Source organism: Perca fluviatilis, chromosome 1, assembly GCF_010015445.1.
Source record: "Perca fluviatilis chromosome 1, GENO_Pfluv_1.0, whole genome shotgun sequence".
Classification (NCBI taxonomy): Eukaryota; Metazoa; Chordata; class Actinopteri; order Perciformes; family Percidae; genus Perca; species Perca fluviatilis.
Genome location: NC_053112.1, coordinates 40,832,590 through 40,859,951, shown reverse-complemented (window position 1 = coordinate 40,859,951; position 27,362 = coordinate 40,832,590). Strand labels below are relative to the sequence as shown.

The window sequence follows — 27,362 nt, the reverse complement described above, 5'->3', positions numbered from 1 at the left end:
AATCCCGGAAATGAAACGTCGTCGATATAGACTACCAATTTAGCGACTTTGTTGCTAGACTCCGCGACTTTTCAAAACCCCAATAGCGACTTAAAAAAAAAAAAAAGCAACTATAACGACAAATCTAGGGATTTTCTGTAGAAGAGCAACACCAGTTTTGTACGGCAAATGCGAGGTCTTTTTCTCTTGCGGCCAGCACAGTCAACTCTCTCGGTCACTTCTGACTGAATGTGCAGCAGCTTCGCCGCCATCTGTGTATGTGAATGGGTGAATGAGAGGCCAATTGTAAAGCCCTTATGAGTTCTCAAGAACACTTTGAATGGGCACGCCACATTAAAATGATGCAAGCAGCAATACTGGGAACCAAGCATTTATAACTGCATTTTGATTAACATGTTGTTTGTGAGAATTTACACAATAAAGTTGTGAAAAAAATAAAGATACTGGGACGCAATCGGCCCGTTCCGAACAGGCACACGCTCCAAACGGGCACTGCACTAGTACAAGCTAATGAGGCTACACACTGACTCTCACACACACACACACACACACACACACACACACACACACACACACACACACACACACACACACACACACAATAATACTCCATCTCATGCCATGGCGGTGTAAAGTGTGCAGCCCTGAAGATGTTTCCCTTCCTGCTGACAGCACCACACTGAAGCTCGAGCTGTCTCGTTAGAGGTAATTATGGGAAATAATAATATGCTTTAACAACTGGCCAAACGCACCAAAATTTACCACATTGGACTGCTGCCATGCTGAATAAAGATGCGCTCAGTGGTGCATGCTAACATGGCATCATTTATCTGACTTGATTCCTCATCTGCACAGCTGCTGCACAGAAATGCTTGTAACTCAAAATAGCAACATATGATGTCCTCTTTATAAATGTACAGTAGGCCTATACCAGCTGAGAGTTAGGGTTAGTAATACTAAAATAAGGTTTGAGCAGAATTCCAAGGTGTTTAAAATAAATTGTAAAAAGCCGCATATAGTACAGGGGAACAGAATGGGAGGATGAGAAAAAAGGACAGAGAGCAGAACAGCATTATGAGGACAAACAGGAGAGGGAGAGAGTACTGTGCTAACTGTGTAAAAGTGGCTGACACTGCTTGCAAAAAAGGAAAAGGCTGCTAAAAGAGACTGAATTTGAGGTATAGAAAGATGGTAATACTTGAAATTAATTTGTGCACTTCTTAAAGGATGTTCTTTGTTGTTTCTCAGTTGCATTAGACTTCCCACCTGTAGGAGGAAAAGAGGATGAGGTAGAGACAGATGACAACTGTATCTATATTTAAGGTTGGAAGAGAGATAATGTTGACTATACCTGGTGATCAAGTGCCCGAATGAGCATGCGCCAAACAAGGCTTAAACAAATTTGTAATGAAACAATTGCATGAGTAAAACAAAAAAGTTTTCAGAAGTGTGGAAGTGGAGCGGCATGTCGACCTCTGTTTGGAATTCCTGCGTGCGTGTTCATCTTTCCTTTAGTCATCATCACCCATAAAGCAGATGAGGCAGAGCCCGAAATGACTGGAGGGGACACGAAGTTGACGGCATTACGCACTACCCACTCACCATAGACAGGTGGCTGTCATCATCACCGCGCACGGATAGGACAGGGAACACGCAGAGGACACGCGCGAGATGTTTGGTATAAGAATACAGCTGAGCGCAGAGAGGGGGGGAGAGAGTGGCATCCAAAGTGACTTTTGAGGTGACAGTCGACTCGGACACAAGGAGACAGACACATCGAGTGTGTGCGCGTGCGAGAGAGAGAGAGAGAGAGAGAGAGAGAGAGAGAGAGAGAGAGAGAAATCACCAGCAGTCTGACAAAGCTGCACGTTCCCTCGAAGTTTGACATCCCCAGCGGGCTACAGACGGAGTTGTGCTCCGCCGCTGCCATGGAGCCTCGGAAGTGCGCTGGATCTGTATTGATTGGAGTTTACCTGTGGGCGACATTCTGCTGTCAAGGTGGGTACACTGATGGAGCCTTCACTCTGTTTTCTGTATGTCAAAAGATGCAAAAAAAAAACAAGAAAAGAAAAGATGCAGCCAAGCACCTTCTTTTTTTTTTGTAATTTGAGAGTCATTTTTCATTTCGGCTTAGTTCGGCTGTTCACTGCACATCTGGCGTGACATGAGCATATATCCACTGAAAAAGAGTTGTCCGTAAAATAGATCCTTTTGTTAGAAATATTATATAGAAAAATAAATTATATTATTTATTCAGAAAGGGAGAGCTCAAAGCGACCTAATCAGCTTACATCCAACAGTATATATTTGAGTTAGAGTATGGTAAGGCTGCTGAATCCATTAAGATCACGCCAGTTTAATACATTGCTGTATTGCTACATTTGCAAGCGTGTACCGCGTGCATCAGCGTGTGTTCGAGCGAGCACGCGGAGTGAGCCTTCTTTAATAGTCCGACAACATCTGGCCCAGAATAAGGAGGGCGTCCCGGCGATGATGCACGAAACCCATCGGGGCGTTCATCCCCTTCTGTGTAATCTGCAGCTAAAGGATTGTTAACTGCGTGACTATATTGGAGCAGAGCCACAGGACCCCCAGAGGAGTTTAAACCTCTGTAATATGTTTGAATCCCTGGTTTACTGACCTATTCTGTAGATGGATATTTTTTCTTTAATACACTTCTTAATCATGCTATCTTTTTTTCATGATTGGACCTGCTTTTTCGGCCCATTTGCTCTGGCTGACTGGCACATCACATATCCTTTGTTTCTTTACCTTTAAGCTCCAACATGCACACAGGTGAGGATATAAGTAAGGAGGCTCCTCTCTGAGTATGTGGCCTGGCCTCACATATTCTCCCAATAGAAGTAACTCAGTAAACAGGTGCCCAGCATACGGTGTAATGGCTAGAGTAGCCTGCCTGGTTGTTCCTTGACAACATGTCACTCTGCTAAATAAATTCAAGAGCAGTTGCACAGACACCAAAATTAATGAAGTCCTCATAAGATCCCTAATCATCATCTGTCAGCATATTTGATCCTTCAGGGAAAACGACTGGAGTGCAGTACCAAGTACATCTTTTGTACCACTAGACATTTTCTTTGACATTTAGAGGACTTAAGTTCTTCCATAAGTACAAGGTGGCACATTCCCTGTGCGTCAAATGCAGTCTGGATACAGTTTGGCAGTTGCTCACTGAACATGTGATTATATAAATCTGTTGTTGGCTTGCAGATGTTTTCAACAGTGGTTGCTAAATGAGAGTTTTTACTATTCACACCGCTCGTACAGGAGCTTTGGACCGCTGGTAGGAGGAGGTTTTCAGGCCGTGGCAGAGGGGAATACTGGTGTAGAGCGGAGAGAGTGACTGAGAAAGAGGCTGACAAGAGCAAATTTTGGAATGGCTTTTAGTCGTTGGCGAAAGCTTCGCAAATAAAGGGCTGCTATAAAAGGATGCAATAGAAGGCTGTAAGATGGCGATCTGGCCTTCTTGCTTTTGGACTAGTAAGTAATATTAGCTACTATGTCTTGTCGTTGCAATTTCTTGATGTTTGGCTGTGCTAGCAACGTTGTCGAATCGCTACTTTTTTTTAAAAATCACAAACAGCATTGTATAAGTAAAATGCACAAAACTGTAGGGGTGAAACATCGCAAAAAACAAAACAATGTTATGCAATGTTGCTTGGTGCATTCAAGTCCACCTCGTACACTCTGAAAACTGCTGAAAAAAGGTTTTAACTGAAAATTGAATTGAATCGTGACCTTAAAATCAAAAGTGAAATCAAATTGTAGATTTGGAAAATCGTGACACCCCCATGCGGTACATTACCTCCTCAGCACCAAACGGGATACAGACAAAGCTAGTGAACATAGTGGATCATTTAGGAGCTAACGAGTCAGATATTTCCTTCAGGAGTTGGTGGAGACCAAAAACAGAGATAAAAGGAGAGGGAATACTGAACTCATCAAGTGGCCAGAAACATGACTTCAAATGAATAATAATGTTGCTCTGTGCCTGCTGGATGTGTTTTGCAACAGGTAAGGGACATTTTTTCAAAAAAACAAATAATGCTGTACCACAGCATAAATATAAAATTTGTGTATATTTAAGGTAAATTTGTAGGCAGGAAAACTTGCACTGTGCATGAGCCTACTCTGCATTTAAGAATGATGTTTATGTGTACACTGAAATGATGAAAACAGACATTCCACATGCAATCAAAGTGACCTTGTTTGATATTCTTGAGGAAAATAAGTCAAGCCAATAATATTCTTCTTTGCATCTCAGATTCTGGATATGTATTGATCTCATACAGATATGTGTGAACCAGCTGCTTTAATGTGATTGATTTTAAACTTGGCAAAGTTTCCTCAATGTTCAGACTGTCTGTTAATCAATATTTAATATGTCTCTGTGGTGGGATAGTTGTTGTGAGTGTTCTTGAGTTGAAAGTTATCTTATTTCTGGTAAATTCCTTTATCAGATTGCAGCTTAGACTCTACGGGTACATTCCTATAGCTATGCATTGGAAGAAGAAACATTCAAGATGAACACTATAATAACACATCTAATATGATATAGAATATGAACAAAATATAGTTGCACCAGCAACATTAAGGTGAAAAATGACAGAAACATCCGTCAAGCAAAATTCAATTATGCATAAGCCAACATGTAGATATGCAGAGCTAAGACAACAATATGTTAAAAGCACTGTAAAATGCACTGCATACTGCAAATACACTTTACAAGATGTATAAAATGAAAACTGTGTCAGGGGCTTTGTGCTTCATCCCATCAGCTGCTAGCCTGGTATTAACCCATAGTAAATATTGACAGCAAGTTGTCTCTCGTTTTCATTGCGTTCACTCGAATGATCGTGGTGACAATGGGCAATCGTGTATTATAAAATTGTCTTTTATTTATTGTGTATTTACAGTATTTTTCTTCATGTGCTATTTTTGACTAACTGTCTGGAAACCAAACTGCCTCTTGGGGACATTAAACATTGATTCTACTCTGGCATTGTCCTTCTAATGTCTATAGTGTAAAGTTAATATCGCTGCGAGCAGCAAGCTGTTAGGGGTTTCCTTCTGGCCCTTGAAAGCTCCAATATGGTGCACACTAAAATGGGAAAAGCCCAGATAAGGATTTTGCTTAGAGGTATAAAACTTTGTATATTCTTCTATACAGTAGCTGCTTTCTACTAACCTGCAGGAAAGCTATTGGTAGGCTATGTTACATATTAGGACTTTAGATCATGCAGTGTGTGTGTGTGTGTGTGTGTGTGTGTGTGTGTGTGTGTGTGTGTGAGCTGTGGTCAGCCAATCAAAATAGTTCACGTGTAATAATATTTAATGTTGGTAAAGTGTTAAGTGTTTGTCTTACAGCAGTGTCTTAGTGCTCCAGGATTTACTGGCTCCATGGTTCTCCTACTGGCAGTATACATTGTTAACTTGTCGATGCGTTACTACACTAATTACACTAATTGATTTTAGCCTATAGGGAACATCATTGATGCAAATAAGTCATTCCTCTAGAAACAGAGATATTGTGTAAATAAGTAATAAATAAGCACTGTATGTGTCTTGTGAATAAACAAATTACAGTATGTATAAGCAGGATATGTATCAGATGTAAATATCACATATACATATTACATCACATATTTAGAGATTGTGGACCTTTTTCCAATTTAAATGTTTGTTTTTATTTTACTCTGAAAATGAACCAAAGAAGCACTCCATCCATTTTTAACATCAGTTGGTACTGGTCATGGTTAGTACCACTCGGCCTGTGAAAACAGTACACTACAGTATACATAATGGCCCTCATTTATCAACCTAACGTAGAAACCAGCGCAGATGATCGCAGAAATCATTTTATGACAAGCTTCATGAGTGATTCATGAAACGTTCGTATCACACCAATCAGAGTGTAAGAATGGTCGTACATTGATAAATGCAGCGGCTGGAAACGATCATAATTTAAATATCACGCCCCAATATATTCTCGGTTTTGAGGCCTCGCCCCTACAATTTACGACATGGCGAGACGTAATCCGGCTGAGAAGCGACACATTTCAGAGGAGGAGATTGAAACCCTGATATCTCAGGTTCATTTGTACTAACATGTGTACTTTTGGCAACCTGAAAACTGGTATTAAAAGCTGTAGAAAGAATGTGGGATGAAAAGAGATCACTGATGCGGTCAACATTGTTGCCGTAGTAAATCAGAATCAGCTGAAGTTTATTTAATTTATACACCCTTGACATATGTATGCTATAGTCCTTATAGTAATATACAGGCTTATATTGCAATCTCTTAGGCCTACATCTAGGTGTACTTATATTTAAATAAACACACGGTAGCAGAGTTTATGCATTCTCCATTATTTTACTCACGTTTTTTTCATGAGTCAGAACGAGGCAACAGCTGAGGGAGAGGGCATGTCCTCCGCCCCCCCGTGCTAGACCACCACCCCGACCCTGTCTCCTGACAGCAGAGGGGCTGGAAAAGCAAGCCGAAATAACTCGGTCAATAGCAGAAATACGTCATTCGCTTGTGGCCATTAATGACACTTTAAAGGGGTGATAGAATGCAAAACCGATTTTACCCTGTCATAGTTGAATAACGACAGTTTGGTGGGTAAATAGGACATACGTAGAAGCTCAAAATCCCACTGACACCCCTTTACTATGAAAATCTCATATTTTGAAACTGCCGCTGAAAACGGGCGAATCCCAACAAAGCTGAGTTGCTTGCGCAAGCATCTCAAAATCCGGAACCTTAAGAGAACAGTCACGCCCCAACATTTACATAGGCTACACAACTGACCTGAGATCAGGTAGTTTTCTGAATCTAGCTAGGTCACGCAGATCTCTGCTATTCCATTACAAAATTCACTTCTGAAACTTTTTTATGCGAGAAATCGACCATATAAAGCTCTAATATGGGCCGCTTTACGAAAATGGATGGCTAATTGCAAATTTTCTCCGACTGTGTGTCGGAGTTTAGTGCTGGTGTTGGTGCTGCCTGGGTTGCTACATCGCCGCCCTGACCGCAGTGTCAGCGAGCTTGTTACGCCCGCAATCTTTTACCGCAGCCCGCAGGTTCCAGTTAATCTTATTATGGGTATGTGTGTTGAGTTATTTAAACAAACAATCGGGAAAATAAACGCCTTTTGTCCGCGAGTCTCATTGATAGAGCCGCGGTGAGATGGAGTCCATCAATGAGAGCTAGCTAGCCTCCTCCTAACTCTGACATTCACAAAAATACATTCAATTGAAATCCGAAATCGGACAAGTGTTAGCTAAGCTTTGTAAGACCTTGAGGAACCTATAATATTCATGCCGTGACGAAATTCAAACTGTAAATATACTTTAGTTATGCGAAAGTGAGCAAGCTGCGGTATTTCCCCATTGTAATGAATGGGACATATAGCAAGCAGCTGCTCGTCCTACAAAGACGCCTTGCGTTCATAAAAATGCCTTAAAATCAAATCGGACACAACAGTTAGCTTTATAAGACATTGGGGAATGAGTTGTATAAGTGGCGTGACGAAATTCAAACAGTAAATATAATTTAGTTATGGCGAAAGTGTAGCTAGCTAGCTGCGGTATTTCCCCATTGTAATGAATGGGACATATAGCAAGCAGCTGCTTGTCCTACAAAGACGCCTCGCGTTCATAAAAATGCCTTAAAATCAAATCGGACACAACGGTTAGCTTTATAAGACATTGGGGAATGTGTTCTATAAGTGGCGTGACGAAATTCAAACAGTAAATATAATTTAGTTATGGCGAAAGTGTAGCTAGCTAGCTGCGGTATTTCCCCATTGTAATGAATGGGACATATAGCAAGCAGCTGCTTGTCCTACAAAGACGCCTCGCGTTCATAAAAATGCCTTAAAATCAAATCGGACACAACGGTTAGCTTTATAAGACATTGGGGAATGAGTTGTATAAGTGGCGTGACGAAATTCAAACAGTAAATATAATTTAGTTATGGCGAAAGTGTAGCTAGCTAGCTGCGGTATTTCCCCATTGTAATGAATGGGACATATAGCAAGCAGCTGCTTGTCCTACAAAGACGCCTCGCGTTCATAAAAATGCCTTAAAATCAAATCGGACACAACGGTTAGCTTTATAAGACATTGGGGAATGTGTTCTATAAGTGGCGTGACGAAATTCAAACAGTAAATATAATTTAGTTATGGCGAAAGTGTAGCTAGCTAGCTGCGGTATTTCCCCACTGTAATGAGTGGGACATATAGCAAGCAGCTGCTTGTCCTACAAAGACGCCTCGCGTTCATAAAAATGCCTTAAAATCAAATCGGACACAACGGTTAGCTTTATAAGACATTGGGACATTCAAAACCGTAAATGTATTATTTATAGATATAGTTATGCCGGCAGCTGGCCGCGGAGCCCCGTATGCAGTATCCACAAAGGGTGACTTTGCCCTGGGTATGGAGCCCAGCAGGCTGCCGCGTTTCTCGTCAGACTGTGTGGAGCTCCTAAAGTCCGACACGTCTTACCAAATTTGCAATTAGCCATCAATTTTTTGTAAACGGCCCATATTTGAGCTTTATATAGTTGATTTCTCGCTTAAAAAAGTCTCAGAAGTGAATTTGGTAATGAAACATTGCAGTGTCTGGAATATGAGATTCTGTCGCTTCTCTAATGTATGTGTATTGGGGATTCGCTCAACCAATCAGCGCGCGTCTCTAATGTCTGCGTATGGCAAGTCGCTCAACCAATCACCGCGCAGCTCATCTAAATATTCATGACCATACCATATTTGGAAGAAAAGCTCTTGTTACAAATAGGACCAAAACACAGGGATGCATAAGGGCCAGTAAAATATCAACCAGGCCATTTTCAGCCCAACCAATGTTACATACCCCATTAGGAGACCATAAGGAACAGTGTGAAATACCCTATATAATCATTCTATCACCCCTTTAAAAGAGAAACGAAAACCTGAAGAACAAATAAAAATGTTGTGCATCGTCATGGTTCCTGTATTGAGTATCATTGCCAAACATAACACTATACCTTTTAAAAGTGAGGAATAATATCCTGTCTCCTTCGTATAGCCTCCAGTTGGGGCCGTGCTGGACACTGCTCTCTGGACATCGGGTCATCTGGCTCCATCACTACATTTATGGCACCGTGTTTTCCTGCGAGATGTTGTGCAGAACCCCACAGGCTAAAACAATGTTGCAGACTTTTTCCGCCGTGTATAGTAGGGTGCTGATGCAAGACAGAGCCATTTGCCGATGGAGCGCTCCACTGTGGCACGTGCGCGTACGTGTGCACTGTTGTACCGACGCATAGAGGTCTTCTAAAAAAGCCGATCAATAAGTGATCAACTGATGACTTCTCCTTCTCCTGTTAAACTGATTATATGCTGCGCCGCAAGTCCACACTGACTCGAAAACGTGCGTACACGAGTTCAGACCAGACGTGAGATTTTATCGCAGCCTACGCTCACGTTCAAATTGATAAATGACGAGCTTTGCATAGGAATCGGCGTACGCCCATACTACGCCTGTTTTGGGTCGTACACATGTTTCGTAAATGAGGGCCAATGTCTCTGGAGAAAATAACTGTGATGAAGTGATGGAACTTATAATAAACTTAGTACAAAAAGTAAGGAAATTTGTGTTGGGTAGATTATTTCTCTGTGGTAACAATGCTTTTTGGCAATGCATCTTATACCGTTGGAAAGCCTGTTTAGTTCCCTTTCAAATGGTGCACCATTTGTAAGGAACATGCATTTGTGGAATGAGCAGCAGCGCTGAGTATGTGGGTTGCGCCCATAAAAAATTTGCCAAATCTTCTCTGCCAATGCCAAACAGCTTAGTCTGCCATTGACCCGTTTGGTGTTTGGTGGATTGCCAAACAGGTTATTTTGCTGACCACCTTTATGGAAGTGACATAGTCAATTGCTACCCCTTTAGGACATGAGATTGCTGTAATAACATTGTGTGATTATTCCTAAATTGTATTAAATCAAATAGATCCACAAAGCAAAAAGGGCACCTTTGAATTTCTGTGAAATGTTCCCATGAGATTTGGATTTATGCCTGGGAATACTTCAGGTCAAACCTGTGGCAGGTTTTGTCTCAATGAATTGTTATTTGTCATTTCCTGTGACATGAAAAATGAGCACACCATGGATACTAAGTCTGTAAAAATAATTTTAAAGGCAGCAAATGAATGAGTCAAAGTGAATTGCCTGTGTGTCTATTGATGCAGCAATAAACACCCTTTTTATTTCTGTACAACACAACTGAGCTTTAATGACTGAGAAAGTTGTGATGGAAGAGAAGAAAGGGGGGGGGAGGAAGGGAAAGAAGGGGGAAAGGGAGGAAATATAAAATAGAGGAAGGCTTTCGGGGGAGGTTTGGGGTGTGTTTTTTTTTGTTTGTTTGTTTTTTTTTGCCTGCTCATGGAGCAAATCAGTAAGCGCTGGGTGTATTGCAGAAAATTGAAAGAACATTTGCTATTCTGGGAGATGCAACATAGGATTGAAGTGGTATTATGGGTTGGCCGTGGAAGACTGGAGCAGGATTTCTTCATGTCAGAGGTCAACCCTAAAAAATCCTGTTCCCATACAACGAAACTGCATTCTAAATTACATTTCAAGGGAAATGTATTTTCCGGCGCACATTGTGAAACGGTCACTGTTTTGAACACATGGTGAACGTGAATTGAAACAAAACTATTTGGTTAGGTTTGGAAAAAGATGAGAGTTTGGGTTAAAATAAGTATGCGTTATAACACCCTTTGGAAATAAAAAATGTACTCAGAGGTACCACACTAACTCGCATTTGCAATTTGGTCTGGCCGAGTCGGGCTAGATTTCAGTGATTTTTCTAGCAACAATGCCAATCATTTGAAGGTCGCATTTGTGTTTGTGATATTTCCACTGCTCTCGTTGTCCTACATTTTAACAAATTAAATATATAAATATTTTACTGATGTTTTATAGACAAAATGATTCATTGAGAAACCAATCGTCAGACGAATCAATAATAAAGATAATTGTTAGTTGCAGCGTGACATTACCTTCACTTCCTTCCCTTAACCAAAACATTGTGATGTATTCATTTTGCAGTTATTATGTAGTCGTGCTTTGAGCATTATGTTGATTTTTAGCACAGTCCTGCTCTTCACAACCGCATCCTCCTTTAGAACAATTAAGATAAGATAAAATAAGAGTTTATAGATCCCCAGAGGGGAAATCCACATCCAGCAGCATAATAAATAGTCTTAAGAGTAAGGAAACAGATAAAAATCTATTTAAAATGAATACATTTAACAAAATAAGAAATGAAGAAAACCAATATACATTATATACAATACATTCCAATGCTTATACTCAAATAGTGCAACTCCACAGGCCATATTATTGGTATTCAAACCATCCTCTAAAATCACAGCTTAACAATCATGGAAAAGTGAGTACATCAATGAAATCTGAGAATCTATACATTTGGACTAGATAGGAGTGGAGAATTTAGTTCATTGATTGAGCCATTAGCGGCTGCTATACACACTAGACTCAAAGGAGAGGAGGTGTGAAAGCAGGAGTGAAGAAGTAAGATACCTTTTTTTCCTGTTAACATTCTCTACACTGCAGTAGTGCCCTCAGAGCCACACAACATAATGCAACAGTAATCTAGTCTTCCTTAAGACTCTTGTGAGCTAACGGGTCACACTGTCAGCCAAGTGTAGTAGACTGGCTTATCCCTCACAGCAATCTTGTAACAACACTTTTTCTAGCAGTCTTTCGTGAACACAGACAAGTTGAGGCTTTCTCTTCATTCATTTCAAGGGATCATCTAATTGACTGTCAATCTGTCTGTCCCTCGATTCATCCGTATGCTATCATATGCTCTCATTGTAACAAAAACAGGGTTAGGAAATAGCTAATTTCGCACTTGCCAACTCCATCGTGGAGATTTAGAACATACTGAGTCTGGCACAAAACCCTGTATCGAGGCACGCAGGGCCCAAATAAACATAATTGTTACATGAATCGTATCTAACTGAGTCCAAGCCACAATTAAAATAAGACAGACTATGACGGGTTTCCCCTACTAATGTTTTCACAAGGTATAGGGCTGGTTAAAGGCTTTCAGATTAAAGCGCTGCCATTTTAACGGCATTGTTTTTTTTTATTTTAGATACACACCACAATACATGGCTTGACCTTGCAAAAAATATAGAAGCAGCTGTAAGTGCTTATTGATCCACACAACATACACCTTTAGTATTTCAAAAATACTAAAGGTTTAATGTGACATGTAAAAAAACCAAAAACATATCCTCAAAACCAAAACAAGAGGCTACATGTTATGCACATAGAAAGATCATGTTACAGCGCCCCCTCTGTGGCTGTTAAAAGCACTGTGACATCTAGTATTTTCTTGAGATTGATTATGTACATTGGTCAAATGGAAAGCTGGTTTCTTTGCTGTAAGTTTGTCAAATTATATTGATTTGTACTGCTTTTTCTTAGATTAATATATAACATAATAGAATAATGATAATAATAATAATATTTGATTCTATTTTCGATTTGGAGTAAAGATACCAACAGCCAGTATTTTGTGTTTATAACTAAAGTCTTTAAAGAATCACTTAACACCAGGCAGAAAAGCAGTTCTTCACTGCTCTCCTGGTTAAAGGTTTCAGGTCTGTTTCACCTCTGATCTCATCACTGATGGGTGTGGTTAGAAGTGTGCTCTGTTGCACCTGTAACCACACCCAGCAGCAGTGTTGTGGTGTACTGACACACCCTGAAGTATACTTGTACACCACAACAGCAAGGTGAGAAGTCAAACTGCTGGAGGTCAGCAATAATAAGATGGCGTGTTAAGCTACACTTTAAATTTCAAAGTGTCAATGTATATTTTGCGTACATTAAAAGGCACTGAGTGCCATTTCTTTTCATCGAAATTTTAAATAAAGGGCCTATCATTCCCATATATTAACATATACCGTACAGTACATGCAAAGGAATGCACTATTACGACCTTAATAAGCCTGTGTAAATACAAACATACAGCATATATTCAAAAGAAGGGGGCAAACAGAGAGAATAAGTAAGAGAGACATTACATTACACACTACTGAACTACTCACATAAAGCATCACATATGGGACACTGTAGGGTAAACATGCAGCCCTCAGGGAGCAACCCAGATGCAGCCCAGTCTAATAACACAGATGCACAGACACACTCCCTGAGGAGGCACTGGATAAGCCATCACAACTAATTAATAACATGCTGTATGTACCTGTGCAGTCTACTGTACCTGTTAGTGGCTCAGTCTGTCCAAGGAGGTTTAAGAGATGTTGTCTCTCTTCCTGAAGTAATACTACTACTACTACTACTACTACTACTACTAATAATAATAATAATAATAATAATAATAATAATAATAATAATAATAATAATACTTTATTTATACAGAACTTTTCAAAACAAAGTGCTTTATTTTGTTGAGCCAGAATTAAAACATTTCAGGACTGCAATGAGGGAAATTAAATCAGATAATTAAAACAATGCAAAAATAAAATAGAATTGAATACCCAATAATAATAAGATGAAAAACAATAACAGTGTGCTTGCATTAATACACAAGCTATTTAAAGTGATTTAAAAGATGTCAGTGATTCTGCAGCCTTAGCTGTTCAGGCAGGGAGTTCCAGAGCTGAGGGGGCCCTGACTGCAAAAGCCAGTCACATTTAGTCTTGAGCCGGGACTTAGGAAAAGCCAGCAGAGCCCTGCTTGAGGATCTGAGGCTGCACTGTGGCCAGACTAGGCGTCAGAATGAAGTGACTGAGGGGGCTGTTACAAATTGTGAGGGGGAAATGTTTTCATAAAATAAAATTAATTGATTTGCAATAGCCTCATGAAGACTTAAGAACAACAACAACATAAGGCTACTGTTTCAAAATCAGAGAATACATTTCTTAATTAGAGCACTCACATAAGAACGTAGCACCACAAATCTTTTTTGCACTTAAAGATTCTCTGTCAAAAGCAGCAGGGGGAGGTGCATATAACAGCAGTTTGTGGCTTGCAGCTCTCTCACAGGCGATTTGTTAACATTAGTTGTTGATCTACAGTAAATGTTCTTCCAGCTTTTTTTATCATGTCGTTTCGTGTGTGTGTGTGTGTGTGTGTGTGTGTGTGTGTGTGTGTGTGTGTGTGTGTGTGTGTGTGTGTGTGTGTGTGTGTGTGTGTGTGTGTGTGTGTGTGTGTGCATGTACCTCCTACACACAACTAACAGTGGTCTTGAAACAACAGCCAAGCCAGTGGTTCCGAAACCTTTTCTGCAGAGGCCCCCTTTTGTAGATAACATTTTTTATAGGTAATCTTTAAACCTAAAACTTACTGGTAAGTGACAACATGGCATCATGACTTTGCGTAAACATAAACAAACATTTCTTAAGCCAAGTGGCGTGTTAACTGTACGCAATTTGAGCTATCAGTGTGGATGTCTACGCTCTAAACATACATGCCACGTGGCGTGCTATCGCAAGAAAAGAAAGCGACGGTTGAGTTTAGCAAACGTCACATGCGGGTTCGGTTTAGGAAAAGAAGAAAGCGACAGTTGAGTTTAGGAAACGTGACACGCGGGACACGATCCCCGCTCTCCTGGGAGAAAGTCCTGTGTTTTACCCATCCTCCACCCCAACAAACCTCCCTATGAGGATTTTCGCCCTTTCATAATACTCGCTACGGCGTAAATTCCCATGCAATCGCAATGTAATGCAAGTCAATGGAGGCCAAACGGCGTTGATAAACACTCTAAAAAGCCAGTATGTGTCTTTATAACATGCCAATAATGGCATACGAACTGGCGTGTCATACATACGCCATTTCATGAGATCAGTCTGTAAGTGAAGAGAGGTCAAAACACAGCTGACATGATCTTGTCTTCTAGTGTAAAGCTGAGCAGCTGTGCTTTGTACCAGCTAAAGGCGTGAGATCATTGTTTGGCTTAACCCTGAATACAGTGCATTGCAATAATGTAACCGAGATGATATAAAAGCATGAATCACCTTTTCGAGAGGTCGAGAGAGAAAAGACCTGATGCTCCCTCAGCTGATAAAAACACAATTGTCAAATATTGCAGCATGTTTCTGTCTGCAGGTTTGACTGATTTGTAGAAAGGGAGCCAAGATGTTTTTGAAAATTTGGAGAACCACAACTACTTTTTTCAGATTTGTTTCATTCAGCTGGAGAAAAAGGGAGATCGAGCATTTGATTTCTGACAAGATAACTGATGTGATTCTTCAGAAAGAAGGAAGTACTCTGCTTGAACCCTACAAAACAAACTTACTGTACTTGAGGGTACCATCTTCTGTCTCACGGGCAGGAGGTACAGAATGTTTTCTGCAGAGTTTTGCTACTTAAAAGACAAGAAAATTGATTGTAGAAAAGTGATCTGCTATTTGTTGCAAACAGTGGAAACACTTAGGTAGGAATAGGGGATTGACTTAATTAAATGTAGGCTACTATTATAGATTGTGTATCCCAGTAGAACTGCAAAGAATAATCCATTAATCGGTTTGCTAATTAATCAACTATTAAATGAATTGCCAACTATTTTGATAATCGATTAAGCAGCTTTATTAATGTTTTATGAAAAAAGGAAGAATTCTCGGATTCCAGATTCTTAAATGGGAATATTTACTCCTTTAATATCTTTATGTTTTGGACAAAACAAGACCGTTAAGGGCGTCATCTTGGGCTTTGGGAAACACTGATAGACATTTGTCAACATTTCTTGACATTTCATAGACCAAACAACTAACTGATGAATCGAGAAAATAATCGACAGATTAATAGGCTATGAAAATAATCGTTAGTTGCTGCCCTATATCCCAGGTTGCTACCAATTCAGGGATCAGTGTTTATTCTTAGAGTGACTCTGTGACAGGGCTCTTTACTGTTAAGCCCAACTCTGTTCAGCTTGTTTTGGCTCTGCTTGCTCCACTCCATCGACTTTCAGCACTTTTGCTGGCTGCCACTCACACCCATTATGCAGATTCGCCGTCACGCCAAGATTTAGGGGTGCCCCATCCTGACACTCGCCAACAACCTCACACACAAATACAACGAGCTGTATTTGTTTATTTTTGCCTCATTAGCTAATTAGTCATCCACTCAGTCACTGTGGATGCAATCACGTCTTAGCTGTCACTCTGTGATTGCTGGAATGTGTTGAGACAACATCTAATTTGGACAAGGGTCACTGGGGAGATGCAGACTGAGACCTTTTCAGTTCTGGCTGAGATGAGACACTGAAGGATGAGGGAGTCTGGAGGTTTTGTAAATGTAGTGCTGTTGGCAACCCTGACAAGAAGCTTGTTCCTCCCAAGTTTCAGAGGGTGTGGGTGAGTAATTCAAAGCCACTGTGTTTAGAATTTGTATGTGATTATAGCATCTTTCAAATTATCCCCCCTATTTAGCATGTATAAGCAAAACTAACACACACTAAGTGTTTATCAATGTACAGTGCTTTTCAACAATTGAAGGTTCTTCTATGTAAGTTAAGTTAAAATAATTACAACTGTGTTTTACTACATTGTCACTTATCATCTGTTTATACACCATCCTTCACTTCACATAGGAAGTTTTTAAAAGGCATATCAATAAATGCTTATAATTGCTTACTACATTAAAGTGTATTATAAATCATTTACAGGTATTAAATGTTTATAGACTGCTTATAAATGTTGGGTAGTGTTACCATCAAAACTAAACAACTTGTGTTGTGGCACTTGCTGTTATGATTAACGCATTTGTTCTTCTTGTGAGGACAGTTTCTGATTTTTACCATAACTGCAAACAACTGCATTTAACTACTGTAATATACAGTATAGTGTTTAACAGTGTATAACACTGTTTTTAATGTGCTGGTTTTACTGTGTGGTTGAGTACCATGTAAAGCACTATATAAATTAAATGCATTATTATTATTATTATTATTATTATTATAAAGCAAGACTATATTATAGATCCCAGACGAACTTCAGCACCACGGATAGCGCCATGGATTTATCAATACACAGTACTGATGTTTCAGAGCCATGGTGGGGGCCATAGACTCTAACTTGCACAGACCTCAGTCAGATAAAGGACCAATGAGTCAGGCAGACTAGACTAACATATTCAACTAAACAACCCCTCTGCCCCTGCACTCTCTCTACTACTAGGGGATGGAGATGGGAGATGGGGGATGGAGGGTTAACAAGGGACATGCATTTTGGTCATTTTGCTAACACGGGGGATGGCATCCCCCCTCATATCACTTACTGCTTCCATGTAATGTTTTGTCTGCACATGTAATTCAGGAACCATGTCGAAGTGTCCTTGGGCAAGACACTGAACCCTGAATTGCTCCCGATGCTGCGCCATCGGTGTGCAAATGTGTGTGAATGTTTATCTGGTGACAGCTTGTATGGCAGCCTAGGCCACAGTGTATGCATATGTGTGTGAATGGTGCCTGTACTGTGTAAAATGATTTGAGTAGTCGTTTTGGCTCATTGTTCCTCCTCATTGAAACAATGTACATATTATGTTATAAGTCAATTCTACTCAACTGTTGTAATTATTATTATTTACTAAGTGTTTCACTTTTTGAGCTGTTTATTGTTTTGTTTAGTTATTTGTTTATTTTGATCATTTTCTTTCAGTTTGTCTGGTTTATAAGTTATGACTTGGTGCTATGGTGTGTTGCAATGTGATTTAATGTTGTCTATTAATGAGATGTGTGTGTGCACACCAGGAAGAATAACATCTGTTTTGATGAAGCTAATAGGGCCCCTAAAGGAATTGACTAGGATTTAGGGATGCAAAATCATTTTATTTGGGCTTTGAAATAATAAGAATAGGCTACAATACCAAATCATGTTTCAGGATTGTGTCAGGAGGTTGAAGATGTGAAGAAGTGTTTTTACAGAGGCATTGGTGAAAGACAAACAATGCTAGCGGCGTTGTGCCAAAGAGAAGAAATGCTACCTTCACGACGACTGGGTTTTAACTTTTGCATCAGGGACTGCGCTGTAATATTCCTTCCTATTAAAGATGGATGCCTCGTTGTTCAGTGTGAGACCTAATAAATACAGGGGAGACAAAAAGAAAGCACAGTCAACACAATTAACGTCCACTGAGTCCATAATGTGCTCATTACATTAACATAGCGTGACTTAATCATGATTTCTTGTGGGATTTGGTAAGCCATGAACAATGATGGAAATAATAGCACTGATTAGATCACAGGCATTAATATGTGTGGCAGAATATTTTGAGTATGTTTTATTAAAACTAATGGGTTGATTGAGTGTCTGTTGATGATGTTGACATTAGAATTTAAATGTGTCAGTTCTTCCACAAATGCTCCAATTTCTCTTTTTATACTTAGCATGTCATTCTTCCATTTTCTTCTCTCTCACCTGTTACTCTTCCCTTATACACCTGTAAGGCTATTATTCTTTATTCTTCATATCTCTTACATCCCACAACGAGTTCTATCCTTTACCTCTTGCCTCTCTTTAATCCGTCTAACTGATGCTTTTTTTCTATGCATCATCCTTCTGCCATTTACATTGTTTATCCTCTTTTCGCTCCAGTTTGCCATGGCGGTGTGTACCAGAGGAAGCTGTACCGAGACCTAATGGTAAACTACAGTCGTCTGGAAAGACCCGTGCAAAACGACTCTGCACCCATTGTTGTGGAACTCGGCCTCACGCTGCTACAAATCATTGACGTGGTGAGTGTGTGTGCCTGTGTGTGTTTTGGCAAGGCTAAGGTATGGAGTATGTTTGAAGAAAAAACGAGGACGGGTGTGGAATTCATTTGGAAACCAGCACAGAGACTGAGTTAAGAGAAAGTTAAGTTGAACTCTCTAATGTCAAACTTTTTGCATATTGGATGTTTTTCAGGATTTTTCAATTTGTGTGTTAAAGGTAAATTTGGAGTATGCAAATGCACACACCTCATGCTTACTATACTTTATCTTCCTCTGAACTAAAAACTGTTTTTCCACCAGTAGCAGCATCCAACCAAGTGAGACTTTACATCTTTGAAAGAGCAACTTCTTTGTTTCTCCCCTCCATCCTTTTTTATTCAGTTGCACCACAGGCCCTCAGTCTTTTCTTTCATTCAACAAGAAAATTGTATCTCAGTGTTGAGATTTCACATTCGCATTTTTGCCCGTTTTCTTTCCTAGCTGCTCCTGACTCTTCCCCTTAGTCTTTGAGTTTTTTTTCCATTCTCATCACAACTATTTTTATGTGTCTCCTATGAAGGAATAGTTCAGGATTTGGGGAAAAATGCTTATTTTCCTTACTTTTTTATGTTTCCTATAAGGTAACACAAGGCAACTTTATGTGTACAGCACATTTAATATATAGCGGTAATTCAAAGTGCTTTACCTTAGACATAGTCTCGCATTCCCAGACCTTCCTCCACTGCGCTGTCTGGCTAGTCCACACAGCATTCCGGGATGGGAGAAAAACGTGCTCTGGTTTATTGGCATTTCTTTAAAACAATCACAATCGTCTTGGGCGGCGCTAAGCACCGGACGGAGCCACTGTGCCGCTGCTAAATAAACTTGTTTTGGTGGAACATGTGTACGTTCAAAAGTTGTTTTAGTCGTGCAACAGAAAACTCAGATTGGTCAGATAGTCTAGCTAGCTGTCTGGATTTACCCTGCAGAGATCTGAGGAGCAGTTAACCATAGTCATCATGAATCCACCGGAGTTTAGAATTCCAACACAAAGAAAGAGGAAGGTAACAGACATCCGGCCAAAAAGAGTGACATCTGGCAGAATTTCTAGCGGCACCGGAGCAATCCCAGAAGTGGAACGTCATGGATATAGACTACCTTAGACATAGTGACAACAGACTTAAGGTCAAGAAAAGAAAAAAATTATATTAGATTATTTTCCCCGAGAGAAGATCAATACAGTTAGCTGCGCTTAGCAGAAAGACTGAAGTGTAAAAATGTCAAATTCCTGCAAGACGAAAATTCACTTTTTTGTCTGAACAGATCTTTAACCTCTGAGAAGTCATTGCACTCAGCCAAGAAATAGTCGGGTGCATAACTAAAAACCCTGACACGATGTTTTTATTAAAATGAAATACACTTAATTAAGTTAACTTTAGAAGAGTTGGTAGGAGCTTTTTTTAAACATTTGAACAGAACCCGACAAGCTGTTTCCAATCTTTCTGTTAAGTTAACTCGCAGCCTTTATATTTCCCATACATATATGATACAATATTCGCCTCTAACTCTCTATTCACTATCTCTTTAAACGCTTTCTGTACTCCCTCCAAGCCAAAACACAATACCAATGTTTCTTCTTCTTCATTTTCATTTTAAACATTTGAAGTTGTTTCTTAAGAGAAAAGCTATGTTTAAACATCAGTTCTTATTCTTATTCGCGTGTCCTACATTTTACACCCACAAACACCCACAAAGAGCTACCCAGAAACCCCATTTAGCTCACTGTGGCCACAATCCTCCCTATCTCTGTCGCTCTTCACTCGTTTTCATGTCAAAGCCTCGGCTCTTAAAACCACATTTTTGTGGTTTGGGTAGAGTTTCTGTCACATTTCATTGTATGGATTCTTCCTTCTGCGTTCACCATGTGCTTCATTGTGTGTTTTCTCCTGTTCTCCATCTCATGCACCTATCCTCTCTCCAACCCACACATAACCTCCTGCCTGTTAGCCCCACCACACAGCCGGAGCACTCATCCAAAAAACACAAGCCGACACCCAGTCACATCCCTGAGCCAGCCCTGTCACAAGACGTGTATGTCTTCTCAAGACAACTATATGGTGGTAAGAGCCATACGCAGGACTGTAATATAGGATTCCCATTTTATTATTAATATGGGCAAGTCTCCTGCAGCACATATAAAACTACATTTGAATGTATTCTTAGAGCTAGCAAACAACAGACTGGACACAAAGAAACAAGAGGCGAGGCTATCTTCAGAGACAACATATGGCGCTTTTGTAACACAATGTGACGAGGCCCGTTAGTGCTTTATTTTCATTTAAAATGTTAATTTGGTGAGAAGTTACAAATAGTGTGTTGTGCTTAAGTTATGGCTGATATTGTCGGTCTTTTAAAATTGAACTGGTCTCTTGTATTTGTAAAGCAATTTCATACATTAGCCATAAATCTATAGAGACCAAAAACAAACATTTATTTGTTGAAAACATGTTGAATATGATTGATAAGTGTGTGTGTGTTTGCTATTATTTTATCGCTAGTTGTTATTGTTGTAAATTGGCATGATACACAAACTGTGCATGAGTTTTCATACAGTATACAAACTCGTTCATGAGAATGCGTTGTGTTGTTAACTACATTGTTCGCTAACTCGATACATAATGGATAAGCCGGCAAGACCATATTCATTGTTTACTTTGCAGTTGTAAATAATGTAAAGCTGGTTGTTTGTGTGTGTTTGTGTGTGTGTGTGTGTGTGTGTGTGTGTGTAATGTGGCCTTTGATTCCTCCATCTGCTCTGGATAACTCTCTAACGGGGGAACTGGGGCAGGTCGATGCCCACAGATAACGACAGACAAGCGCAGGACTGGCCACCATCCAGTATGTGCCTTATGTAGCTTAGAAAGAAACCAAGGTTCAGTAATTAAGTACATGTCAGTACTCAAGCACTGTACTTTAGTACACATTTGAGGTACGTGTACTTTACTTGAGTATTTCACAGCGATGGAGTACTTGAGTCCTGGACTCAGACTTGATTTGCTTTTTTTTCACACTATCGTCATGGCTGAGCCGGCAAAAAAGAAGCAGATAGCTAGGAAAGCATTGTCGGAGGAACAGAGAAAGAGGAAACGGCAGACTGACCGAGCGAGCAGTCAGACACAAGTAAACATAGGAGCTGCCAAATATCTATTCTGAAGCTGTAAGGGGAGCTCTAGAGAGAAACCTGTGAGCAAAAAGTGAGAAAACAGCGAAGAAATGGCCAAAACTGCATAGCGCCTCTTTAACTCAACGCCAGAAAGCGAAAAAGCCTATTTCCCAAAATGTTTGCTTTAAGTGAAGGACCTGAATACTTCCTGCATCACTTCCAAAGTTACACATAGGGCATGGGTGGTCACCCCATAACCACAAGGTTGGCGGTTTAATCGCAGGCTCCTCCGGCATCATGTCAAAGTGTCCCTGAGCAAGACACTGAACCCCAAGTTGCTCCCCGTTGGCTTTCAGCTGTCCACTGCTTCTAATACCTAGTATGGGCTAAAATGCAGAAATAGAATTTCACTACATTGTAATGTGTGTATGTGACGAGTTATAATAAAGTTAGTTTTTTTACTAACAAAACACGCAAGTCTAGAAACAAAGAGAGAAAGGATGAAAGAAACACTTCACACAGTCAGAAACTTTCCTCCAGATCAATTTCCCTTTGCATAACGTAGTTGGCAGTTTTCTGGTTGTGTTTACATTTGATTCTTTCAGCCTTGAGAAAGAAAGTAAATGTAGAGAGACATTCTCCTTGTGCGCTTGCTAGAACACGCTGTGTTGCATCCACTCTCTGTTGTGGTGCAGCAGAAGATTCAACCGTATCCGTTGAACCATTTAAACATGACGGCATCCTGTTCATCCTGCATATCAACAATGCGCTGTTAAGGGTCTGTTTCTCAGGAACTTAAAGAAAATCGAAAGTGCAACCTATTAGAGAAAGCCTATAGAGGATTTAGCAATATGATTCTTGATTTCTTTTCTTCTTTTCATGTTTGTCTAATGAGTATCTTCTGAGATCTGAATTACTGATCCTCTGAACGGGACTGAAAGAAAATATGTAGGGATCCTGTTGTTCCCTACTGGGGATAAAGCACGGATGAAAAGCCATTTCTGGAACAATAAACATGGAGATTTAAAGTAAAGCACATGTTTTTGTTCTTGGCAATAGGATGTCAGATGAATTACAATACAATACAGTTGGAGATCTTTCATTGAATGCCAGTGTCTGTCCAAAACCAATCAGAGCAGATTTATGAGGAGCTTAAAGTGTTCATAGTGGGTGTGACAGGGCTGATAATACACCCTATTGCAGCTGAGCAAAATCCCACATAACAACACAAAAGCGAGGTCAGGCACAAAATAGAGCAAAAACACAACAACCTCGAAATCTCCGCGATTGCAAGCTTGATCGCACACACACACACACACACACACACACAAAAACTTACCTACCACAACCTAGATTTGTCAGTTCCGTAAATTCGGCTTAAAAATGTATCTGGAGCAACGAGTCATTAAGCTCAAATCTGCAAAAGTTAACCCTTGTGTTGTCTTCCCCCTCCGACCGTGCACTTGTCCTCTCAGGTCAAAATTGAAAATTAACACTTCTGTGACGCTTTTTTTCCCCCGTGATTTTGACACTTTTTCCTGATGTTTTTGTGCCTTTTTTTTTTTTTAACCCTTTTCCAATGTTTTTGTCGCTTTTTATTTTTACTGTTGACGCTTTTTTCCACTACCACCAGTACTGTATACACACCACGGGCACCAACTTATTACCACTATAGTGTTACACTTATTTTTTGGAAATTATGGTCAATAAACCTCGTTGGATTTTTAAATTATACCAAATTTGTTAGTCAAAAAAGCTGAAATTATGAATTATTTTGATTAACATGTATGTTGATGGATAATCAAAGACTGTCAGAATACTGTTTCATTTTTTTTTCAAATGCTATAAAATTGAATTAAACAACTCAAAATTCAGTGAAAGTAGTGATCATTAACTGTACTTGCGAACCTGGAACTATCCGTGTTATTTTCTTGGTAATTTGGTTGGAAAAGAAACCCTTTTTTTTTTGACCCCGAGGACAACAGTAGGGTTAAAGGTACCCTGGGAAGATTTTGACCACTAGTAGCACTATGGAGCAATGTTACTGAGCAAGCAGGTGAGCAAGCGTGATTCATCCTGCATTGGGTTTCACCCTATCCACTGATCAACAGCTGGTAGCGACAACATGCTACACATGTAGCACTGCGCCTGCAAAGGCGTCTTTGGGCCTCAAACATGTATTTAAATAAAATCATTTGAGTTTAGAAAGTTTAGAGAGCAAATGACTCTTTGGTGGAACTGCTAGCAACTCTTGGACATCTGAAATGTTTTTTTGGGAGGGTCACAAGACAAAAAGGTTAGAAACCATTGGTTTAATCAATTGCAATATATTTGATCTCATCTTATCTTTACCCGTTATCATTTTTTTTAATGTAAAATCTGAAAAGAACTACTAACTACAGCTGTGAAAATAAAGTGCAGTAAAAAGTATAATAGTTGCCTCCGAAACGTAGTGGAGTAGAAGTAAATACGGCACTTGAGTAAATTAACTTAGTTACTTTCCACTACTGGACGTCAAGGACACACACAGTGTGATGTGGTGAGAAACACTGAATGTAAACATAACTTTGTTGCAAAGGATACCTTTAACTGGATCAATTTCAGGCCTGTTTAGGTTCATCACGTTTAAGAACTCATCTTCAGATGTGAACGACCCCTGCTTTCCTGAGAGGCACAGACGGAGCAGTGCTCTTACACTTCATGAACATGCACTGAGAAATCACTGGGATCGTTTTTAGGTTTGGTTGAATAACTACAACAATGTAAACAATATATTAAATAGAAATGCAATTAAATACAAATCAATGCTTTTTACAAAGCTGAAATGATCCAAATGAGCACAAATGTTTGTAGTAAACTAATACTTGGCTTTAGATTTTTCAATTGTGCACTGGAATGTTTTTTGCAGGCATTCATTTGTCCAGAACTGTTTGTTACATCAATGAAGGTGAAATAAAAACATGACACACCTCAGTATAATGCATACAATGCAATACAGCTCAACATGGTCACAAACTGCAGCCTCCAAAATGAGCATGAAGTTAAATCAACACTTCTTTAAAATATATCCAACAAATATTGTCCATTATAACCTTCTTAGAATGTTTATTTTGCAGGACTGTTGAATTAGCCTGCATTAGTTTTAGCTAGGTGTACCTAATAAACTGGCAGTGGGGATGAGTGCTGATGACTGTTTCCAGTCTCCACTCGTGTCACCTTTATTTCTAGAACAAGCAGTTATGAATCACTTTAATAAGGATTTACAAATCAATCCTCCATATGAGATTATAAAACAGAGGTGGCTGAATGAAAAATGAGATCATCAGACTCAACACTCAGTGCAGTTCAAGAAAGGCTTATGCATGCTGATTTCATGTAATGGCATGTAATGGCAGCTGAAAATACGATGCACTGTGTTACCTTAAAGGACAATTCCGGCGCAAAATGAACCTAGGGGTTAATAACATATGTGAATGCTACTGTCTTTATAATCTATCTTTTTAATAAACTGTCTGTACACTGACAAAGTTCTCAATGCTTCGGTTTACATGTAGGGACCCTCATTATGCTAACGTGGAAGTGTGGTGCTATTTGGAGCCTTGTTAGTGGTGTAGAAATAGAGATTTCTTTTTACTTTACCCTCTGCCCTGAAGGCTAGCGTTATAAGCTAATCACTGGTTTGCGCTAGCTTGTTTCAAGCTAGAGACACATTCGATTAGCATGAAAACATATCCCAGGGAACGTTCGACTCGGTACACATATGTTATTAACCCCCTAGGTTCATTTTGCACCGGAATTGTCCTTTAATCAGGAACACCTTTTCTATTCACAGATAGACCATACTGGTGTTTTTATCCCATTAAAGTGATGGTTCGGAGTAATTTCACCCTAGGGTCCTTTGCACCACAACCTCGAGCCAAACACCCCCCCAGAAGCTTTTTTCACCTGGGTCTAACACTGGGAGAGTTAGCGTTATCAGCTGAATAGCTTAGTGCAGGCGCTAATGGATCCAAGAGTGTATCTTGTACATTACCCCACTAATAATGCCTGAAATGATACCAAACTTCTACAGTAGTACAAATAGGTTATGTACTCATAAAACGATGGATTGGAAAATTTGTAAGTACACCAGAAGTTTATTTAAATAACACTTGCCTGTTGGCTTCTGCTCTCTGCTGCTCTCTGTATCATTTGGGCATTATTAGTGGAGTAATGTACAAGATACACTCTTGGATCCATTAGCACCTGCACTAAGCTATTCAGCTGATAACGCTAACTCTCCCAATTTTCGATCCAGGTGAAAAAAGCTTCTGGGGGGGTGTTTGGCTCGAGGTCGTGGTGTAAAGGACCCTAGGGTGAAATTACTCTGAACCATCACTTTAACTACAAATTGTGCATTGTTTACATTACTGCCAAGCATTTTAAAAAGCGTTGATATGGCCCATCCCGCCCAAGTAAATGACTATGAAACCAGTTCTACAACTACTTTAAGGTGCAATTTAAGCACACTCCTCTGTGACTGTCTCTCAAAATAAGAACACGTTTTATTTGTCAGGTTACACCTCTGAAATGGTGTCCCTAGAGGAATTAGAAAGCAGCATGAAACAAGGGAGAACTGAATGAAAGTGTGTGATAAGAAAGAAAACTATACAGTAGATTAGGTCTGGTGGGTTGAAAAATAGAAAGAAATAAAGTGAGCAAATTGATTTCATGATTTGACCACAGATAACATTAAAAGAAAACATTTCAAAGGGTTGAACTTGCGGTGTTATTAAAGTGCCCATATTATGAAAAAATCACTTTTTCTGGGATTTGGGGGTGTTATTTTGTGTCTCTGGTGCTTCAACACGCATACAAACTTGGAAGAAAAACCATCCATGCTGTTCTGAGTGAGATACGGTTTCTGAATGTGTCCTGCCTTCAGTTTCCGGGTGATCTGGTCAAAATCGACACGAAAATTGAACCATGTAAACCTATTCTGGTACAACCTCAAAATACAATTATGAACCTGAAGATGAGCATAATATGGCCACTTTAAAGCTTGAGTCATGGGTAGAAGATAGTGTGATGAATCAAAGTAAAAAAAGGACTAATCTGTGAAGAAACAGAGACTAGAAGATGCTGTAGAGTATTTTTTCAGGGGTAAGAGGAAGGAAATACGTCAGACACAGAGTACCAGTGTGTTACAAGAAAGCAAAACTTGTCGCTGTCATGTAGGATTGTACAAAACAGACTCCATTCCCAGCTCAGAATTTTTTTTTGCTCTTATCCTTGTGGCTCTACTTCTGACCTCTTCCTATCTTTTTTCTCTTCGCTGTCTCATGAATTATCTCAGCCTCTGTCTCTTCTGATTCTCTCTCTGTCACTCTTGATTCCTTTTCTTTACTTTTTTCCATCCTTATATCTACGCTCCCCCCTTTTTTTTCTCTCTCTGGCCA

The 27,362-nt window shown here is 39.8% G+C and overlaps 1 protein-coding gene across 1 annotated transcript in view; it reads left to right on the top strand.

Moving 5' to 3' along the window:
• The first annotated feature begins 1,492 nt into the window (after positions 1 to 1,492).
• chrna8 (cholinergic receptor, nicotinic, alpha 8) overlaps positions 1,493 to 27,362 on the top strand; it is a 51,765-nt gene continuing 25,895 nt past the window's right edge. Inside the window, exons 1-2 of the mRNA XM_039804199.1 lie at positions 1,493 to 1,998; positions 18,664 to 18,803. Coding sequence (XP_039660133.1) covers positions 1,929 to 1,998; positions 18,664 to 18,803 — 210 coding nt within the window. The 5' untranslated portion in view covers positions 1,493 to 1,928. The remainder of the gene's footprint in view (positions 1,999 to 18,663; positions 18,804 to 27,362) is intronic.